The 18,877-nt window shown below is 41.3% G+C and overlaps 2 protein-coding genes across 2 annotated transcripts; one reads left to right on the forward strand and one right to left on the reverse strand.

Annotated features, from left to right (window-relative positions):
* Positions 1 to 1,537: 1,537 nt before the first annotated feature.
* bspry (B-box and SPRY domain containing) lies at positions 1,538 to 7,602 on the reverse strand (the record flags this gene model as incomplete). The annotated part of the gene is given in 9 exon segments (XM_083984016.1): positions 1,538 to 2,073; positions 3,353 to 3,477; positions 3,579 to 3,604; positions 4,394 to 4,624; positions 6,234 to 6,332; positions 6,947 to 7,296; positions 7,340 to 7,427; positions 7,430 to 7,476; positions 7,599 to 7,602. Coding segments are annotated over 9 exon segments (1,506 nt in total).
* Positions 7,603 to 10,485: 2,883 nt separating this feature from the next.
* zmynd19 (zinc finger, MYND-type containing 19) lies at positions 10,486 to 15,113 on the forward strand (the record flags this gene model as incomplete). Its single annotated transcript, XM_083983021.1, has 6 exons — positions 10,486 to 10,718; positions 12,597 to 12,656; positions 12,759 to 12,865; positions 13,491 to 13,631; positions 14,180 to 14,360; positions 14,970 to 15,113. Exons 1-6 carry the CDS (start codon positions 10,668 to 10,670, stop codon positions 15,111 to 15,113), a joined length of 684 nt encoding a protein of 227 aa, XP_083839147.1. The 5' UTR covers positions 10,486 to 10,667.
* Positions 15,114 to 18,877: the final 3,764 nt, after the last annotated feature.

An 18,877-nucleotide genomic window follows, 5' to 3' on the forward strand; every position in this document is an offset into this window, starting at 1 on the left:
AAACTGGAAGGATAGTGGGGAACCATCATCTTCAAGGAAGAAATGTGGTCTAATGTGACCACAGAGTCCAGACCTTAATGAGAATCTTTTAAAAAAAATAATGCAACTCTGGACAGAAATAAATGTTGCGACATTGCAGAAACTTATCGAAACGATGCCACAGCAAATGCATATGGTAATCATAGCTAAAGGCGGTTAAACAAAGTATTGGATTGTGACTTTTTTTTGGGACGGGCAGTGTATAATAACTCTGATCATGAACCGGTTAAGCTACTCATATGAATCATATTTATTCATTTCCCCTCTGGTAACCTCGCTGCCTACTAACCTCTTTTCATATGTTTAATCTGGCATCAGAAGAACACACTGTTCCAGGTCACTTGAACCTGTGCGTTAATGATACATAATACATAAGTATAACCCGCTTCTGTCTCCTATATAAATATAAATGTCAGGTTGGTATTTACAATCACACCCATTCATTCAGCAGGTGACATGCACAGTATATGTACTCTTTAAGGGTTGGAGGATGGTTGGATGTCTTTTGTTGAAGTCAGCACTGTAACTATCCGTGGTCCTGGAGTCATATTTTCACCTATTTAGCCGACTTCACTGATCTGTCATGATGCTCTTCGAAAGCAGCACTGTTGAAAGCTTCATGTACATTGCTGCCCTCTAGTGGTAGTATGAATAAAATACTGATAAGTAGCAGAGGTTCGGTCTGCTTTTCCATCAAAATACACATTGTTGTTGTTTTTTTTTTTTGTTTTTTAGGAACGTTTTGTGCACATTCACTAATGTCTGAAAGTATGCTAGTTAACCTAACCCTTGCCTTTTGGAGCAGTTGGGGTAAAAGCTGAAAAATTAAAGCACAGTTTTGTCAAATGGAAATAAGAAAGTTCAAGACAAATTCAAGTCTAATCAGTGTTTTTGAATTAGTCATTTTGATAAAATGTCTAAAAGTTAATCCTGCTGTGGAATCAAAGGACAAACTCAGTAACCAAACCATATAACCAAATAATAACTGTGTAATTTCTACTACTACTAATAATAAATAATAATAAAAACCATCATGGAAATGTCTGTTACAGAGTCAGAGAAAAAAAGAGTCAAAGTATAACAAGTTTACTAAGTATTTTCCACATAACATTGACAATTGTCCTGGATCAACCAGAGTAATTAATATTTTCTACAAGTCTTGCAGAAGCTTCATCACACTAATTATACAAACAATAATATTAAAAAAACACAAACTTCTTAAAAAACAATCATTCGCAGTCTCAATAATACAACTACTGTATAATATGATCCATTGTTTGAGAATTTCAAACCTATTAAATCATTAAAAACAGTAAGAAAAAAGAAAAGAAAGAATCAGCAGCTACAGTAAATAGAATAAATAGAAACTGATGCTGTGTCTGGAGGTTTTGTTATTGTAGAGATGGATACTCCTTAACTGCTGAGGACATTTACATTAGATTGAAGGCTCTCTCTTGCATTTATTCACATGTTTATGGTCATTTATTTTGACTGTCTGTCAGTGCAGAATGGTGATGCTGCGGTCCGTCACAGCAAAGGCCGGCAGCAGCGGGGCAGTAAATTGTTGGGTGACACAGTGTAGCACAGCACCAGAGTCCGGCTCGTAAAACAGCAACGTCTGACTCGGCCAGTCCAGCAGGAGGCCGATCCTCTGGGGTGTCCTCACCACCTGCAGGGGCACCTTCTTCCCCGCATGGACGAAGGAGTAGTCCCCATCGTAGCGAGACAACACCCAGGACTCGGCGTTATAGCCCAGCCGCGCCTCATTCCCGGAGCCTTTGCGTTCCAGAGAAGCGTAGCAGACGCCGACCTTAAACGCACCGCTCTGGCCTACGTCCACCACCCAGCTGTGGGTGCCAGAGGACATGGACAGGGAACCCAGCGCGTTGGGCCAAGAGTCGAATCGTGCTGGGTCATAAGGCGGGGACTTGCGTACTTTTTTGGGGAGGAAGGTCAATGTGCAAAAGTCATCAGAAAGGGACAGCAAAGGACTCAAAGTGCGCTCATCAAACTTTAGGTAGGGTGATCCATAGGCTGTGGAAAGAATGAAAAAGAGGGAGAGGACGTCACAAACGGCTGCAGTAGTATGACCACACTTCATGTTTTCATACATTTTGAAAATTCTTCATTTGTAATGAAATGTGACTGAATGTATTTCCAGAGATACTACAAAATATCACAAGACAAGAAGGTTCAGGATAGTACAAAATGCAGAAAAACAGTGTCTCTAAAGCAAGCAAATTAAGGGAGTTTACTAAGTACACACAACTCAATATTGTTGCTGTGTCTTGTTGTGTTGTGGAGTAGTGGAAAGGTTTCAGATACTTTCTACTCCACTATAACAATGCGACAGCTTCAGTCAGTTGTTTACATACAATATTTTACAGAGATTTGCCTTTTTTTTGTTTTATTTAGACAGTACAAAACTGTGGGCCACATCAGCTAATATTAAATAGGATAGGTTGTTACTGATGTAACTAGCCTATCTATTAAGTTTACCTGCACCACCTCTTATATGAAGTACTATTACCAGTATTACTTTTCACTTTCATTTCTGTAACTTTTACTATTAGCTATATTGTGCTTGCAACCCATCTGTACTAGTGTATTTTAAGTTTGTTTTATAGCTACCTTCACTTAAAAAAACAAACAAACTGATATTTCTTCACTTCTTGGTGGATGTTTGGAGCTTAGAATCCAATTTTTAAAGCAGCCTTTTGTATAGCGTCTGGCTCTGAATATGGCTTCTTGCCAGGAGCAGGTGGTTGTGACTGTTGCTTGACAAGAGCTTCAGGAATAGTTTTGTTTACGAAATGAGAGGCTTTAACTTGGCCTCGGAGCTGCTACGCCTTCAGGGCAGACCGAAGGCTAAGGAAAGGAAAAGTGACGAGACAGGTTGGGATGCATGCTAATGGTCGGTTGCCAAAATAAATTTTGTTGTGTTGTTTCACCAGTACGATGATAATAAAGGCATCTTAAATCTTGAAAAGATGTGATAGAGACTAGAGCTTTGTTTTCCATCACTGGAGACAGGTTTTGCTTTCAACGCTTCTTCTAGACTGGTAAATATACTATATAGGCTAGCAGCATCACGTTTTACAATAGACGCTTTAATATTGTTATGATGAGCACAAGAAGGGACCGGAGTGTACAAAAGAGAAACTATCCCTCATTTTCATCATTTGCAAGTCTGCTAATGAACATCACCAGTGCATGTGATGACCTTATATGCCCCCTGCTGGACATGTTGTGTCTGCACAACGCTCCAGGATGATAGATTTACTGTTGAAACTCAAACAAAAACTCTACTAACCGTTCGGCCCCAGCAGCAGTGCAGTGGCCCACAGACCTCTCAGCAGCTTGCTGTCACTGCATGCTGGGTTCATGTTGAGCTTCTCTGTATCACAGGGCTCCCCGACCCCCTCTGCCTCCTCCACCCTGACACACACACACACACACACAAACAGAGGAGAGATATAAACCTCCCTGGTATTTCCTGATCAGAGATAAATATATATAATACTCCCTAGCAGGCTTACCTTTCAGCAATGTCCTGGACACTGGTCTGAAAGATGAGACAAGAAACAACTGATTATGCCCCTGAGGACTAAGATAGTGCAGTAATTTATGACCATAATGACGATACTGAAATTTGAGCACAACTTCCTCTTTTCTTCAAAGATCTTCCCACAATGATTCCCAGTCATCCCTTAAAGGGATAGTTCAGCATTTTGGCATTGGCAGTAGGTTCATTACCTTTAATTATCGGTGTGTGTTGTTTTGAGATCTGCAGGGCAACGCAATTTTATTTGTATAGCCCATTTTTTACAAACAGTTTGTCTCAAAGGGCTTCACATGGCATCATAACAACATCCTTTGCCCTTAGACCTTCACATCGACTGAGGAAAAACTCCTGGAAACCCTTTTAACAGGGAAAAATTGGAGAAACATCAGGGTGAGCCACAGAGGAGGGATCCCTCACCCAGGATGCATGGCAGAGGGTTAGGTGAACGGTACCGGTCCCCTGTGCCTCAACAAACTCATCCAATACACAATCCAACAACTCAAAAATGCTCTCGTGGAGAAGTTGTGACCTGCACATTCACCATGCTATGAAATAATAATGTAACATTATGAGACAGAGTTGTTTTTGAGGCAAATGCATTGCCGGAACTACATTCTTTCCATTCCAGCTATGCATTTGCCTTGAAAACAACTCCGTCTTATGCACCGATAATTAAAAGTAATGAACCTACCCCTGTGACTATAGGGATTATGGCAATAGGCGAATGCCAAAATGTTGAACTACCCCTTTAATCCAGTCCTTCCTGATACAACTGTCCCAGTCTCTCACCACAAGCTGTGCATCTGGAGTGTGCGTGAGCGTGTGCACCAAGCGCGAGCGTGTCTGGGACAGAGTGGCCAGAGCCTTGTTCCAGTGGGCTTTCTGTGTGAGGAGGCACTGCTCCACCCGCTCCTCCTCTCTGTGCACCTCCTCCAGGAGGCGCTGCTCCTCCTCCTCCAGGGCTTCACGTGCCGCACTGACCTGAGCCAGCACCTGCTCCCTCGCCCCGCTCGCCGCCGCCTAACGCAAGAGAAGAAGAAATAGTGAAGAAGAGACATTAGAGTCAGTTACAATGGAAAAGCAGCATTTACTGATGCTGTACCCTGTACTTAGCTTAGCGTTAGCATTTCAAGCAAGAGTGATTTTAACTTGTTTAATTTGTTTCATGATTCACCTTGCTGTACCTTGTGTGGATTTTAAATTTAATTTTATAATCAAGCAATAAAACACAATTATACTAACTATAGTCACTTAAATCACTAAAATACTCTGACTTTATGACCATCCATGTGAGTCTAATTTGAGTAGGCTATAGCACAGTCATTATCAATGTTATCAGTCAACGTGCTTTTCCTGCCATGAAATCACAGAACCTGTTGTGAGAAAAGGTCCAACAAAAAGAAATCAAAAACTTACTGAAGGATTTGACTACATCTCCAGAGGTTAATCGTCAACCCTGCTCAACCTGCTTCATTTCCACTAAGTGATGTTGTGTTCAGTTATGAATGAAAACAAGTGAGTTACTTTCTCACTTCTTGGAAATGGCTCTTTAAGTCAGATCCTATAAGAGGGAATGGTGTTTTCTGAAGTTTCATATTCCTAATAGTTCCCTATAAAAGTTATGTTGGACCTAAGGATTCAGGTGTCTTTAAAATCAGTTCTTCTGTACTGGTAGGTCAAACAATGTCGCTGCCTGAGGTTCTGTTGCTCATAAGCAGCCAAAACCTGATGATCACAGGTCATTACTGACATTTCACAGACATCTATATTATAGAGATCCACCAACCACTCAAATAGTTCCCACGATGTCAAGCAAGTGGTTCTGAAGGTAGAAAATGTTTCCTTCTACTTTTCTTTTCTTTCTTTTTTTAACCGCGGTCTGGTTTTCTCCACATAAAGAATCTGTATCTGTGTCTGTGACCAGTAACCACTCATTATGTTAAGGTGGTTAATAAGTGCAGTGAAAGAGGAGCTTTTCTGCAATCTCTGCAAATGCAATGTTTACTTCAAGGTAGGCTAAGTGAACAACTTCTATTTTTATCATACTTAACAATGTACAACCACAAAGTAAAAGAAATGTGCTCCACGAAGATCTAAGCTCAGGTATTTGCATGTAAAATAATTTAAAGAAAATATGAATGTATCACATAAAGTCTTGCTATAGCAAGATGATTTCCTCTGGTGCTATAGTAATATTCAAATATTTAGTCTGATACCCTATTAACGGATAAGTTATTTATCCTGAAGAAATGCCAAGTATTGTTTGGTTCCAGCTATTTAAGTGTGACAATTTCCTTCTTTTGTCTTATCTGTATCATTGTAAACTAAATACCCTTGTTATTTTTGGAGCAGTTGGCCACACAAATAAGGATATTTGAAGATGCTATCTCTATTTTCAGTTGTTTTAAACACTAAACAATGAAGTGAATAATCAAAACAAACAGTCAGCAGATTAACTGATAATAACAATTATGCTTAGTTGCACCTGTAATGCCAAGAGACTTGTTACAGCGGAAAGTAATTACATGAGCAAACCGCACACACGTCTGCAAAGCACATGTGACTTTTACACAAAGATGAGCCGGTGACTTGTATCTTCTATTGTGATTATTAAGTGGGTGTTTCTCACCTGAAGCTTTTGCTCCTTGGCTGTCAGTGTCTGCTCAATAAACTTTTCAATCCTCAGAGCCTGGAGTTGCATTTTCTCACACACATCCACCAGGTGATTCTAGAAAAAAACCACACACACACACACACTGCAGTTTTTGAACAAGCACATTACAACGGATGAACCATCATCAGCTGGAGACACAACAAGAAAATCCTGTCTTTTCAAATTCCATGCGAAGGAATCAGAGAGAAAAAAAATACAGTATATGCAAGATGTGACACACCCCAAAAAGAATGATTGGTGCACACATATTACAATCTGTCAAATAATGTGAACACTATGTCTGCATGTTATCACTCTGTCAGCGTGGCTTCATACCAGCTGCTGCCCTTGACACATGACTGAGTGGGGGGTACTTTCTCAGGTTTAGCATGAAACATTTCATTTTAAGGTAATTATTCTGTTTTCAAGGAGGCCTGATAAGAAAAATGGTGAAATGCATGTGAAATCAATATCAAGTGAACAAGGGTATGAGGTTTGTAAGTTGGAAGCCAGGCCCACTCACATGAAGTGAAAGTAACCCTCCCGGGCTACTTTTAAACCTCTTAGTAATGAAAATATATTAACCTTGGACAAAGTTGAAAACAACAGTAAAAAGTAGACATAAAAATATAAAAATTAAAGATTTACGATAACACAAACAGTGCTATGCTCCTTCCTTTTGCACTTACCCTGACTGTGGTCACCCTGGTGGCCAGAGGGGTCACCGTGTGTCCGGAGCAGGAGCCCACGACGGCGCAGAGGGAGCAGATGGTTTTCTGCTCGGTGGCACAGAACCAGTCCAGTTCGGACTCGTGCTCCACGCACAGCTCACATTCACCGGAGAAGATCCCGGACTCGGTGTCTGAAGTGGTCGCAGTCGGGGAGGCCACTACTACTTCACCACCACCTCCTCCTCCTCCTCCACAGTCGACGCCGCCGTCGTCGCAGGAGTTGTTCGCCCCCACCTCCACCTTCATACCGCCGTTCAAGACCGAGAAAATCGGCTGGTCATAATCCATCCCTCCGGTTTTCAGCGCCTCTGGTTCACTCGGAGAGGGAGAGCATATTAACTCGCACGTTACCAGCTGCTCCGGCTCTGACATAATGATAATAAGGCAACAGGTGCACCGGTTGAGCAGGAGTCGCACCTACACAGCCTGTAGCGCAGCGCTGTAACGCAGGTGTAACAGGTGAGCGGAACACGGAAGTGACACCAACACTAGAGGTCAGAGAGCTGAAGACACACACACACTACACACACACAGACACTGGGTTGGCTTTTCTGGAGTTTGTTTGATTTGGGCGTCAGTTTATAACCGTCGTTTTATATGGTAATCTCACACATTTAGGTAAAATACTAAGTAGCTATTATATTTAAAGCTTCTCTCCTTGTTTTTGTTTCTTACTCAAAGTTTCTGTAACTTAAGACTATAGCCTATGTTGGTTATAGTTGTTTGTTTTGAACACCACTTGGATCAGTTAGCCTATTATATTTACATGCAGCATATATTGGCCTATAGATTAATCACTCATAAGTCCCACTTTGGTCACTTTGCTCAATATAAGACTTAGGCTACTTACTGTAATGTACTAGAAATACAGTATAGGCTATTACTAGAAATAGTCAAGCAATTCTTTATTGTATCCTTGTAGGTGTACAACACAATACTAGTGATACTGTAGCCTATGTGTAGGCTGTGAATCTATGATCCTATCTCCAATAGTTTAAGTGGATGTATAAGGTTTGTTTTTGTGAATTATATTTGTCAAAAACAATAAAACATGTCTAGTTGAACTGCAATCAGTTTAGTACAATATCTCCAAATTCTCAGTTATAAATCTACTGTTCACTGACATTGTGTCACTGATTAGACAACAAAAGTTTCTAATAGGCTATAGTATACATTATGTTTCATCAATAATATTTTATTAAAATCCAATGGGATATCGAAATGTCACCTACATTATGAAAGAAACTGTATACAAAAGACATAGAAACTATCAAAGAGTATGATTCAATTTTTCCAGGGTGGATAGGTGTGATAGATACTCTGTTTCATCATGAGTATGCCCAGGGATCAGAGGAGCAGCCACACCTCTGATGTTGTTTAGCAATGGTAAATAACACCCAGTGTCTGGAAAAGCCCTTGATTCAAGAGAGAAGACTTTAAAAACCTTGGTCTGCTGTTTTAAAAAGGCGTCTTGCTGTTCACTGAAGATGTAGGCTACATGTTGGTGTGTCAGGTGCAGCATTGCAATTATATTTTTATGGGGAAATCAAAACAATCTGTTGGTAGAGCCAGATTAGTAGAATTGTTTTACAGTGTAGGCTATGTAAATGTCAAATGAAACCAGAAGTAGAATAATCCAATTGAAAATAATTAACTTTGTATTGTCTTTAAATCATTTTCTCTCTCTGAGCAAACTGAGTTAAAATGAAAGACTTACTGCTGTTGGGTTTGGTAGGAAACAGGGACAACACATTAATCTCCCACTCCTCCCAACTCCACGTCTAGGTAACTGGAGAGGGGTGATTGACAGAACAGTGGCATGCCTTAGGTGGGTTACCACACATTTCACTTTGAAATGGGAACAGCAGAGGCACAGAGACACCATTGTTATACAAGCAAGAATAGCTGTTTTGTGAAGACAAACACATGACATTTAGTATAGGCTACAGGTGTTCAGATAATGTATTGAACAAGATTCCCAGTGTTTGGAAGAAAAAGCTGTACCTACATTTGAATCCCTCTCCTTGACAACAAAACAAAGAAAAAATTACACTTGTCATAACAATTTCATTTATTTTCTAATTGCATCATTACAAGGTGAAAATATCCCCTGAGTTTTATTGTCTGCATTGTCTCTGCAGCACAAGTATGAAAACCATTAAAAATGACATCCTAAATAAACAGTGGATGTATCAAGTAACATGCAGAGATTATAAAAGAGGGGTGTTTTTGATTCCTGAATATGAACTGTATGCTGTAGTGTAATCTTAATAAGATTTATTTATTTATTTGTTTGTTTGTTTATTTCGGGCATGTCAATTAAATCATCATCATCACACTTCATCTCAGTTCAAATAATACAATACACAACACACAAGATTTGTTAGGATGTTGGTAATAATCAGAGGATAACAAATGAATAAAAATATTACTATGAGTGTATAACTGAAGATTACACAAGTCTGCCTTGTTTTTCCCGTTCAATTCAAAATCATCTTTTTAGACAATCACATTTTTCAATTTTCTCAAGTCAGCCCCTGACTTACCATCTGTAATATGGCTCCTGGCCGCCAGGTGGTGCTCTGCACTTTAATAACTGAACCATGAAGTCATCTTCATCTACAGTCTATGCATGGGACAGATGTGCTGGGATTTAAACTGAAGATGCAGGTGACCACATGATGAATGCACTTGGATAATTATACTGTTCCAAGTACCACTGGGTTTTGAATGCATCCTTCATTGGTCTATAGGAAAAACTGTTTGTGTAAATGCTGATTTCAAAGAAAATACATTGATTCAAAATTACCAGAGGCTAATATTTAAAAAAGAAAAAAGAAAGTAATATTCAGACACAAAAATATAAAACAAAATAAAAATATAAACATTAAAAAACTCCCCCATAATCACTAGTAGCTTGTTTCATTTTAAACTGTAATAAGGTTGCTTTACACAGAAGTCACAACAAATGGTCAACTAACTAACATCATTATATTACATCACATAGCCCACATAAAAAAATGTAAGGAAAAGTCATATCTAAATAATGTTTATAAATAACTACACTCAAGATGAATGATGAACAATCTTATAAATGTTACATTTTTCAGCTTCGATTCAGGTCAATAATATTGATGTACAGACGCTGCATACGCCATGACCTGCATCAGTTCTAATTTCGCAGTAAACGTCATAAACCATGACGTAAAACACATCTGTAATAAATCGGTTAGAGAGGTTTGACTAAAGGCAGATAATCCCACCCAGCTATCAAACATTTCGCGGGAAAATGGCTGGAAGTGGTCACGAGAGTATGTTGACGTAGCAACGGAAACAGGCGGTTCTAAGAGACGCCAGTTCCCATTGGACAGCGTGGTCGAACGTCTGGCGCTGAAAAACGGAACGTCGAATTTGATTGGACGCTGTGTGGTTAGCGGCTCATCTGGCCCCGCCCCCCCAACAGCTCGCTCGCTCGGCTTTCCTGCGCCAGCGGCGGTGTGTCACCGAGGCTGGGCTGCTGCCGGAGAGACCCGGAGTCAGCGAACACCCGACCGGTTAACCCCAAACTGGCAGCGACGTAGCGGGGCTGAGGGGCTGCCCCGGCGAGTTTTAAACCCTGAGTACCGTCTCGGTTGGATCCCACGCCTCTGTCTGTCTGTCACCACCGCCCGTCCTCCTGATGTCGGACTTCAAGCTGGGGATCGTACGGCTCGGCCGTGTGGCTGGGAAGGTGAGCTGGATCCCAGGACTGCCATGTGCGGCCGGGGGAGGGCCCGCGGGGACCACAAAAGGCACTGGAAAATACACATTTAGCAACGATGAGTCGCTTTTAGCGCACAGCGTATATTGTTACCGACCCTCCACCGATGCGAGAGTGGTTCAGCTTTAACGATTTTAGCCGCATTTGAGCGGATTATGGAAGCCGGCCGTGCCGAGCCGAGCCATACTGGTTTTCTGTTTCTCCGCCGCCGCCGCACAGTCTCTGCTAGGAAGCTAACGCTAACTAGCATGTAGCATGTAACGTTAGCTGTTGTCGGTTAACGTTTAACGGTAAAATAACGTCACAAAGGTAAAGTCGTGGGTTGCTTCCCCTTCACTACCAGCGGCGGGTTGTGTGGGAATCGAACACCCTGTTGTTTTGTTGTCGGCGGTGACGGCGGAGATGTTGGTGGTGGTGGGTTCATGTCACGGTAACGTAAACGGTCGGCGACTCGGCTAGCAGTTGCCACGCTAGCTCGGCTCTGTTATTTGGATTACACGGTGAAGTGTCTTGCTAATGAGGAAGCCATCGCCATGCTCCATCAACTGATTTCTTTTGTGCAACGTGACATGACACAAAGCACCGGGAAGACCAACAAACACACAAACACGTCTCTTGACAGATGTGGCCCCGCAAAACTTAAAAAAAAAAAAAAAATGTGTTTATGTTTTCGTTAAAGTTACATGTTTATCGCGACGTTGCACCATGGTCAAGAAATACTCTGCTGGGTGTCACAAGACCGTCATACCTAAAGGGGAGGAGGAGGGGGGTACACGGACCGTTTTGTTTGGCCACCTGCTGAGTGACAGACACGGCTACTTAACATGATGTCACTCCGGTGGGTCCAGATCAACACAATAGTCTGGCAGCAAGAGACAAAGTGTCACATTGCATGTTTCGACCTTTTTGGTATGTGAGTGAGCAACCACACCACCCATGAGCTGTGGCATCATGCTCAGTGAAGCGTGGCTAGCTACTGTGTTGGTATCTTGTCACGTGTGTTTGTGAATCCCACCTACCTACATGTACAACAGGGAGAGGACAGGTAGCTCTCCTCAAAACAGCTACATCAAGTGTCTCTTCTCATAAAAGTGTTGCATGAAGTGTAAAAGAGATGCTCCCTCCTTCTATTTTTCCTTTTTTTTTTGCAGCTGTCACGTGCAGGGCAAATAAACCTGTAGCTGCTGCTTTCTGTCAACATACCACTTTTTTTATTATAAGTTTTTAAGCCTTAAACCAGCAAACGTGTATATACAAACACGTGCTTAAGTCGCATATCAGTGTGATTTTGCAGGGGGAGGTGGTTGGTAAAATAAATGGCTGCCTTGGTTGTTGATAACTGAACTCATTGTTGTGGGTAGCCATTGCTAAAGAAGAGATGGTGGTGGTTCTGCAGTATAAGAGCATCTTCCCCTGGAGGAATTCACATTTTCCTACTGCTGGGTTTATGAAATTATTCAATTAACAAATTTCCTTTGTAGATCATATTTATGTTATTTTATTTATTAACTTTAACAACCTCATTAGAGAGTGTCAAACTATTTGCATAGGTACTTGTCAATGCCTTTGGGTGACAGTAGTAAATGCTTGTAATTAATTATGAGATGGCAGACTAGCACTTAGCTGACAATAGGTTATCTGACAAGTTTATAGGGACTTCCTCTTGCACTTGCTTTCCCCCCACCTTCAGCACCTTGTAAATGTTTCCCAATTGTTCGATTAACAAGCAGACTCTTTGCTAAAGAAGACCATGATTGCTGCTCCTGAGAATGATGTGGGTGTTTCAGATGTAAGTCTTACCAAAAATAAACCAACAACCATGTTTTCTCTCTATTTTCTCATTTTCAGACAAAATACACACTGATTGATGAGCAGGACATACCGCTGGTGGAAAACTATGCCTTTGAGGTAAACAATGAGGATTCACTGAATGTTGTTTGCTACAAAGATTTGTCTTCACCACTTTTCTGACGGTGCCAATATTAAACCATTACATCATTTCATTTGTAGGCACGCATGGAGGTAGATGCGGATGGCAACGGAGCCAAGATCTTTGCCTACGCTTTCGACATCGGAAAAGGCCGCTGGGCAGGAAGGCCGCTGCATGAACTGCTCTGGTAAGTAATTTGTTCATTAAATCAGGTGCAGTATAAACAGTTTTTTTTCTCCTGTTTGAGCATCTGGAATCAAACTCTGTGTGTTGGCAAGTATCCTTATTGTGGAATTGTCCTTGATGGGACCAACTGATTATAATAAACCCAGAAGTAAATGGTCTGTATCCAGATGTCTCATTATTGTCTCCACTTTTTGTCAAAACTGCAAGATGGGGGCTGTGGAAGCAATTAGTAAAACAAAATAGAAAAATTTGAACCCTTACAGGCAGGTGCGCTGTCGCTGACCCTACCTCGACAATCTAAGATTACTCTTGTGCAAGTACCAGTAAAAGTTAAAGGAACAATTTGGTACCTTACAAGTGATACATGATGTCTCAATTTGTCATTTTTCAATAGCTGATGTGTGAATGTTATCATTGATCATCATGCAGTGCATCATTTTTTTCTCTGGTCCACACTGTGTTGTTTTTAAAAACAATCGTTGAGTGTAATGCTGACAGTGTTTTCGACAAGAATGTTTACGCCCTCAGAAGCCATGCAGTGGTATTGTCTTAATGAGCTGTGGTAGTTTTGTAATTTAATGTGGTAAAGGCTGACTTACGATCGGGATGCATGTTGTTGACCCCAGGGAGAAGCACAGAGGAGGCATCGCGCCCAGCTTTCAAGTAATCCACATCAACTCTGTGACGGTGGACAACCGGCTAGACAACCTGCGACTGGTGCCAGTAGGCTGGAGCCCCAAGCCGGAGGAGATTTCCAGCAAGCAAAGGTCAGACCACAGCTATACTTGTTCTTCTGCACTAAAGGCTGAAATCTGTAGGAATGTAGAGCATTACACAAGCAGCAGCAGCAGTAGCAGCACAGTTTCATCTATAAAAGAAGCCACTCTGATTTATGGAGGTCCCAGTCTGGGATGTTCCTGTGCAAAATAGATATATTTGCCAAAAAAACAAACAAGATTTCTTTGTTCCTGTATGTTTCCTTGTTCATCAGCAAGTAAATTAGCCTTGTGGTGTAATGAGTTGATCACCATCAGATTTAGTAAGCCAGGTTATCTGGTACTTAAAAAAGAGTAATAGAAGTTAAGAGCTGACTTTTTGCCTCTTAAAGAAGCAGTAGAAGTAATGTAGCACTTGCACAATAGAGAGGAACAGACTGGTGTGAGTGGTCTTGGTTAAGAGAAGTGGAAGTCTGGATCAGTATCATCATGTGACTTATGAAAGAGCTCAGTATAACATTTTGTAAGGCACATACCAACATTTTTTTGTTCTATAACACGTGGCTAACGTTTGTTGTCGTACTCTCTTCCTCGTCCAGAGAGCAGTCTCTGTACTGGCTGGCCATCCAGCAGGTGCCAGCCGACCCTGTGGAGGAGCAGTACCTGGAGCTGAGCCGCACACGCTACTACAACGCTAACGGGGAGCTGGTGGAGGAAGAGGAGTGCTCCTGCACCTATTACGAGTGTCACTATCCTCCATGTTCACTCATTGAGAGGAGGGTACGTACTGTATTGATTGATTGATTTGTTTTTTTAAGTTTCATGCACATTTTTTGTGCCCAGCCCACATGGGTTTATTATAAGACACTTAGTATTAAGTATATACATTCAAGAATGGCAAGCATGTCATCTTAAAAGAAAATAAAGGAGACAAGACAAAAAACAGACAAGATTCCATGATATACAAAACAATCAACAGTAATTTATGGTTTTATGTGGGATATATTGTGTTCTGTATGAATCTAGCCAGGACATAGATCTCCTCCTTAAAAAAACCTCACAACATATGTTCAGACATCCAAAATAAGTCTGGATTCTTCATCTGGGCTTTCTCAAATAGGACTGTTTCAGTTTATCATATAAAGGGCAATGAAAAAGAAAATATAATTCATCTTCAACAGTATTAAGGTCACACAAAACACAAACGCTGCTCTTCTGTTACCCTTATACACCAGAAGAGTAGTAGTAGTAGTAGTAGCAGGAGTAGACCTCTAGATCCCATCCACGTGTTTTATCCAGTAATATTCTTATCTTAGGATCACGGCAACAAAGCATTTGACAGTCCGCTCCTCACACCCCATACTGACCTTGTTGGTCGTCTGTCCACAGCTGCGGGAGTTCAACATCTGCGGCCGCTGCCAGGTGGCGCGCTACTGCGGCTCCCAGTGCCAGCAGAGGGACTGGCCCGCCCACAAGAAGCAGTGTCGCGAGCGCAAGCGGGTGCTGGCCCTGGAGTCGGAGCCCGAGCGGTGATCTGCCTTCATCCTCGCCTGGGAGAGGATGAGGGGAGGATGGGGAGGGGAGGGGGCAGGGTTTGACTTGTGGGAGGGGAGCGGGGGACTAAGTGCAAAAACGGGGCGGGGGAAATCGCTGACAAGAGACTAACGACAGAGGACAATGTTGGTTGCTTGATTGTTTGGATTCAGGGGGAAAAGAAGATGGAGGAGGGAAGAGGAGTAAAGCAAAAAGACATCTGCCACTTCCCAGAACTGGTAGTTCTCCATAGCTTGCTTTTCATGTGGATGACGGGGAAAGGTATTTGTTGTGTTTTTTTTTTTTTTTTTCTTTATTTGTTTTTTGTTTGTTTGTTTTTTTGTCTTTATTTTCCTCGAGGAGGGAGACCCTCGAGCTCTACCTGCTGCTATGGTTTTGTATGTGAGGGGAAAAAGACGTCTTGTTGATGAACTGGACAAGCTTCTTTGGACCACAGTCGAACATGGACAGTTGTCGTCATCCACTTTTGTTCCTCCACCCATCCGCTGGGTGTGATGACGTCTGTGCAAACGGGGGACCCAGGGGCTACAGTACCCGTCGTTCAGCTGGTACAATGGGACATGGACCTTTTCACTGTATCGCTCCCCTTTTTTCTGACCTCTCTGGTGCGCACGGCTGCCGTCTTCATGGTCATCGACACCTTAGCCGCCTCCCTGTCTGTCGTACTCACCATGCAGCCAACCACGACACACATCAGATAGATTTCACTGATTGAATCACACTACCAGTATTGAGTGTGGGAGTGTTTGTGTGCGTGTGTGTGATAGAGAATGTGTGTGTATGCTTGTGTGTGTGTGTGTGTGTATGTATGTATGTGCTGCCAATATGTACTGAAGGACATTGAATTGGTCAAGTAGGATACAGGCTGGACTAAAGTTTGTCTGTTCTCTTCTTAAAGGGGCCATATTACACAGTTTTAAAGTTCATATTTAATCATAGACTGGTGGGTAAAAAACATTTTCACTGTTCTATATTAAAGTAGCTGCCAAATAAAGGCTTTCATTTTTTTTCTAGAAGTTTTCTTGACCCATGATTATTATCATTACTGTTCTTTTTTCAAATCAGTTGGATTGGACTTGTTCTGTTGTTGAAGATGTGGTACAAAGTTTTTAATTACCTAAAAACTAGATTTATTACAGTTTTCCAAAAAAAGAAAAAATCTACATTTTGAAAGTTCTCCAGTTGTATTCGAAAAGCTGGTTCCTGGTGTTATTTGGTACTTTGATAGACCATTTTTCCATGATCACAGAATATATTAAAAAAAAGTTCCTTTGTGATCACAAAATTGTTCTCATGTTCTCGAGACAACACATCCCTGTCGAAGTTCTCCAATTAATCAAATGGAAACGAAAATTTATTTACCAAAGTCTGCTCTTCTCCTGTGGTTTGGCACCTCTTTATCACCTGGTATGAATCCCTCCAGTCAGTCTTACTTTGCTGGTTTTTAAAACACACACCTGTCTTTTCAACGGTATTTTTTACATCTGCAGGGTTTACGGTATGTGTGTCGGGGTCGGGGTGGGAGGGTGGGTGGGGTTTAGTGCTCAGTTTCTCGTGTGAGAGTTTGCTCTAAGGGTTATTTTTTTGAAGAAATTCTATCAATGGAGCTATATTTATTTAAAACATTTGATTGTGAAACATGTTTTTGTCCTGGTGATATTTGAAGGCAAACGTAGTGACAAAGTGGACAATGTGGGACCTTTATGTGTCACATGTATGGGCGGGGAGGGGGACTGAACATTTCATCCCCAGTACTTGATTTTTCTTTCTTTTTTTTTTCTCCTTTTTATCCTGAATGAGTCCTACTCATTGTTGCCCTTCCAGATTTTCCATGAAAATGCTGCACACCATCATTGTCACTAAAAATCTTCCACGTGAGAAACGTCTTGGAGTGTAAAACTTGAATTCCTCCCGCTACATCTTATTTTGAAAGGTTGGTTTTTTCAGAACGGAACCATTTCCTGTCTTTTCCTTTCAAAGACACGGCAGTCCAAGTGAAATGATCCTGTGTCAGATTTATCCTCAATCGCCTGCTTTCCTTGTATTACCTACAATGCACACCTGCTTAAACGTGTCCTCTTGTGTCTTAGGTGACGAGTCCAGACACTTAACACGCATGTGACTCACAGATGCACATGCGACTTGTTGATTGTTTCTTTTTTGTATGTGTGTGTGAACAGGTTTTCAACACTGCACTAAAAATTTGGCTCCCATGTTAGCGTAATTGTCCTAGATGGGTTTGAAGGGAGGGCGTGTGATTTGGACAGCGTGTACAGATTGTGTCTGAGATCTTTTTGTTTTGTAAGAATATAAGCATTAATCACCTAGAAATAAAGAGCTACAATATGTGAATGGAAGTACAGTTGGGGATAACTGACAGTTGCTTTTCCAATGTAAAATGATAATAAATAAAAATGAACCTCATTTGTCGGAGTTAAGTGAGTGCTGAAAAGTGCAAGAGTGGGGGAAAAAACGTGTTTATTATTCGTGTTCATATGTTCATACTGCACCTTGGATGGCAGCTGTCGCCACATGAGTGGGTGAACAAGTGAATGAACATTTATTGTGAAGAGCTTTGACCTGCGGAGGCAGACAAGACTAATATCAGAGCAGTTGCTATAAACTTGTATAGACAAATAGAAGGACTGCACAAACCAGCATCCAGGCTCAGAGTAGGAAAGGGGTTTCTCTGTTGACTTGAAGGCTGCGTGGAAGATGTAAAATTTTAACCAAAGTCAGTTGAAAAAGAAAGAAATTAACCAGCATGTCCCGACAAAGACAGTGAGCTGAATCCTTTTCCTGTACCAGTGTCCATGCTTTCACACACTCAGTCCAATCCAATCCGATCCACTTTATTTATATAGCACATTTTCAAAACATAAAAGGTTTACCAAAGTGCTGCACGGTGAATAACATACAGGAAATAGAGCACAAAATGGTTAAGAAAACCCATAAGACTAGATAAATAAGAGCCATAAATGGACACATTAAAAAACAAAAACAAAGTCCAGATTGAAAGTATTTGTACAGAAAACATCCTCTTTTGTGAACACAGTTTAAAAGTAAGTAGTGAATATTGCATTAAAGTACCAACTCAGCCTTAAGTTTTGAGATTTATCTCCAGTCTATAAAGAGCTTTGTGTGAGACAGAGCTTCTTTAACTCACTGTGCCCAAACTGTACGGTATCAAAACTAATTGGACACCGGAGTACTAAATGTGTCTTAGGTTATTTCAAGTTCATGCACACGAGAGTTGAGCTTTCAGAGCCGAGAGCTGCTGTTTAGAAAGAGGTGGAGTCTGTCGGGGTGAGGAGTGAAGAGGTAAAGAAGAAAATAAAATATATATATATATATAAAAAGAAAAAAGAAAGCTGGTATTTTACTGCATAAGCATTCAAAGCATTTAATAATACACTTTTAGGCAGTATATTAGGCAAGTTTATATTACAGTAAGTCATTACATATTGTGTAGTATCAGAGCCAGAGGTGACATTTTTGTGAAGTTGAGCTGAAATGACTTGGCTGCTGGCGTGGCCATCATCATCATCATCATCATCATCATCATCATCATCATCATCATCATGGTGACACTGCTGTAGGAAACTTGATATTTGATCTCCCACTTAACAGGCCGTTCAGTCTGATCATTTCCTCCAGTGCTGCCTCCCTCTGATTCACGGTGACTTGCATGTTGTTGTCCACAGAGACGTTGATGCCGCCTGCCATAGCTGCCATTAAAAACT

Source organism: Trachurus trachurus (genome assembly GCF_905171665.1).
Source record: "Trachurus trachurus genome assembly, chromosome: 12".
Taxonomy (NCBI): Eukaryota; Metazoa; Chordata; class Actinopteri; order Carangiformes; family Carangidae; genus Trachurus; species Trachurus trachurus.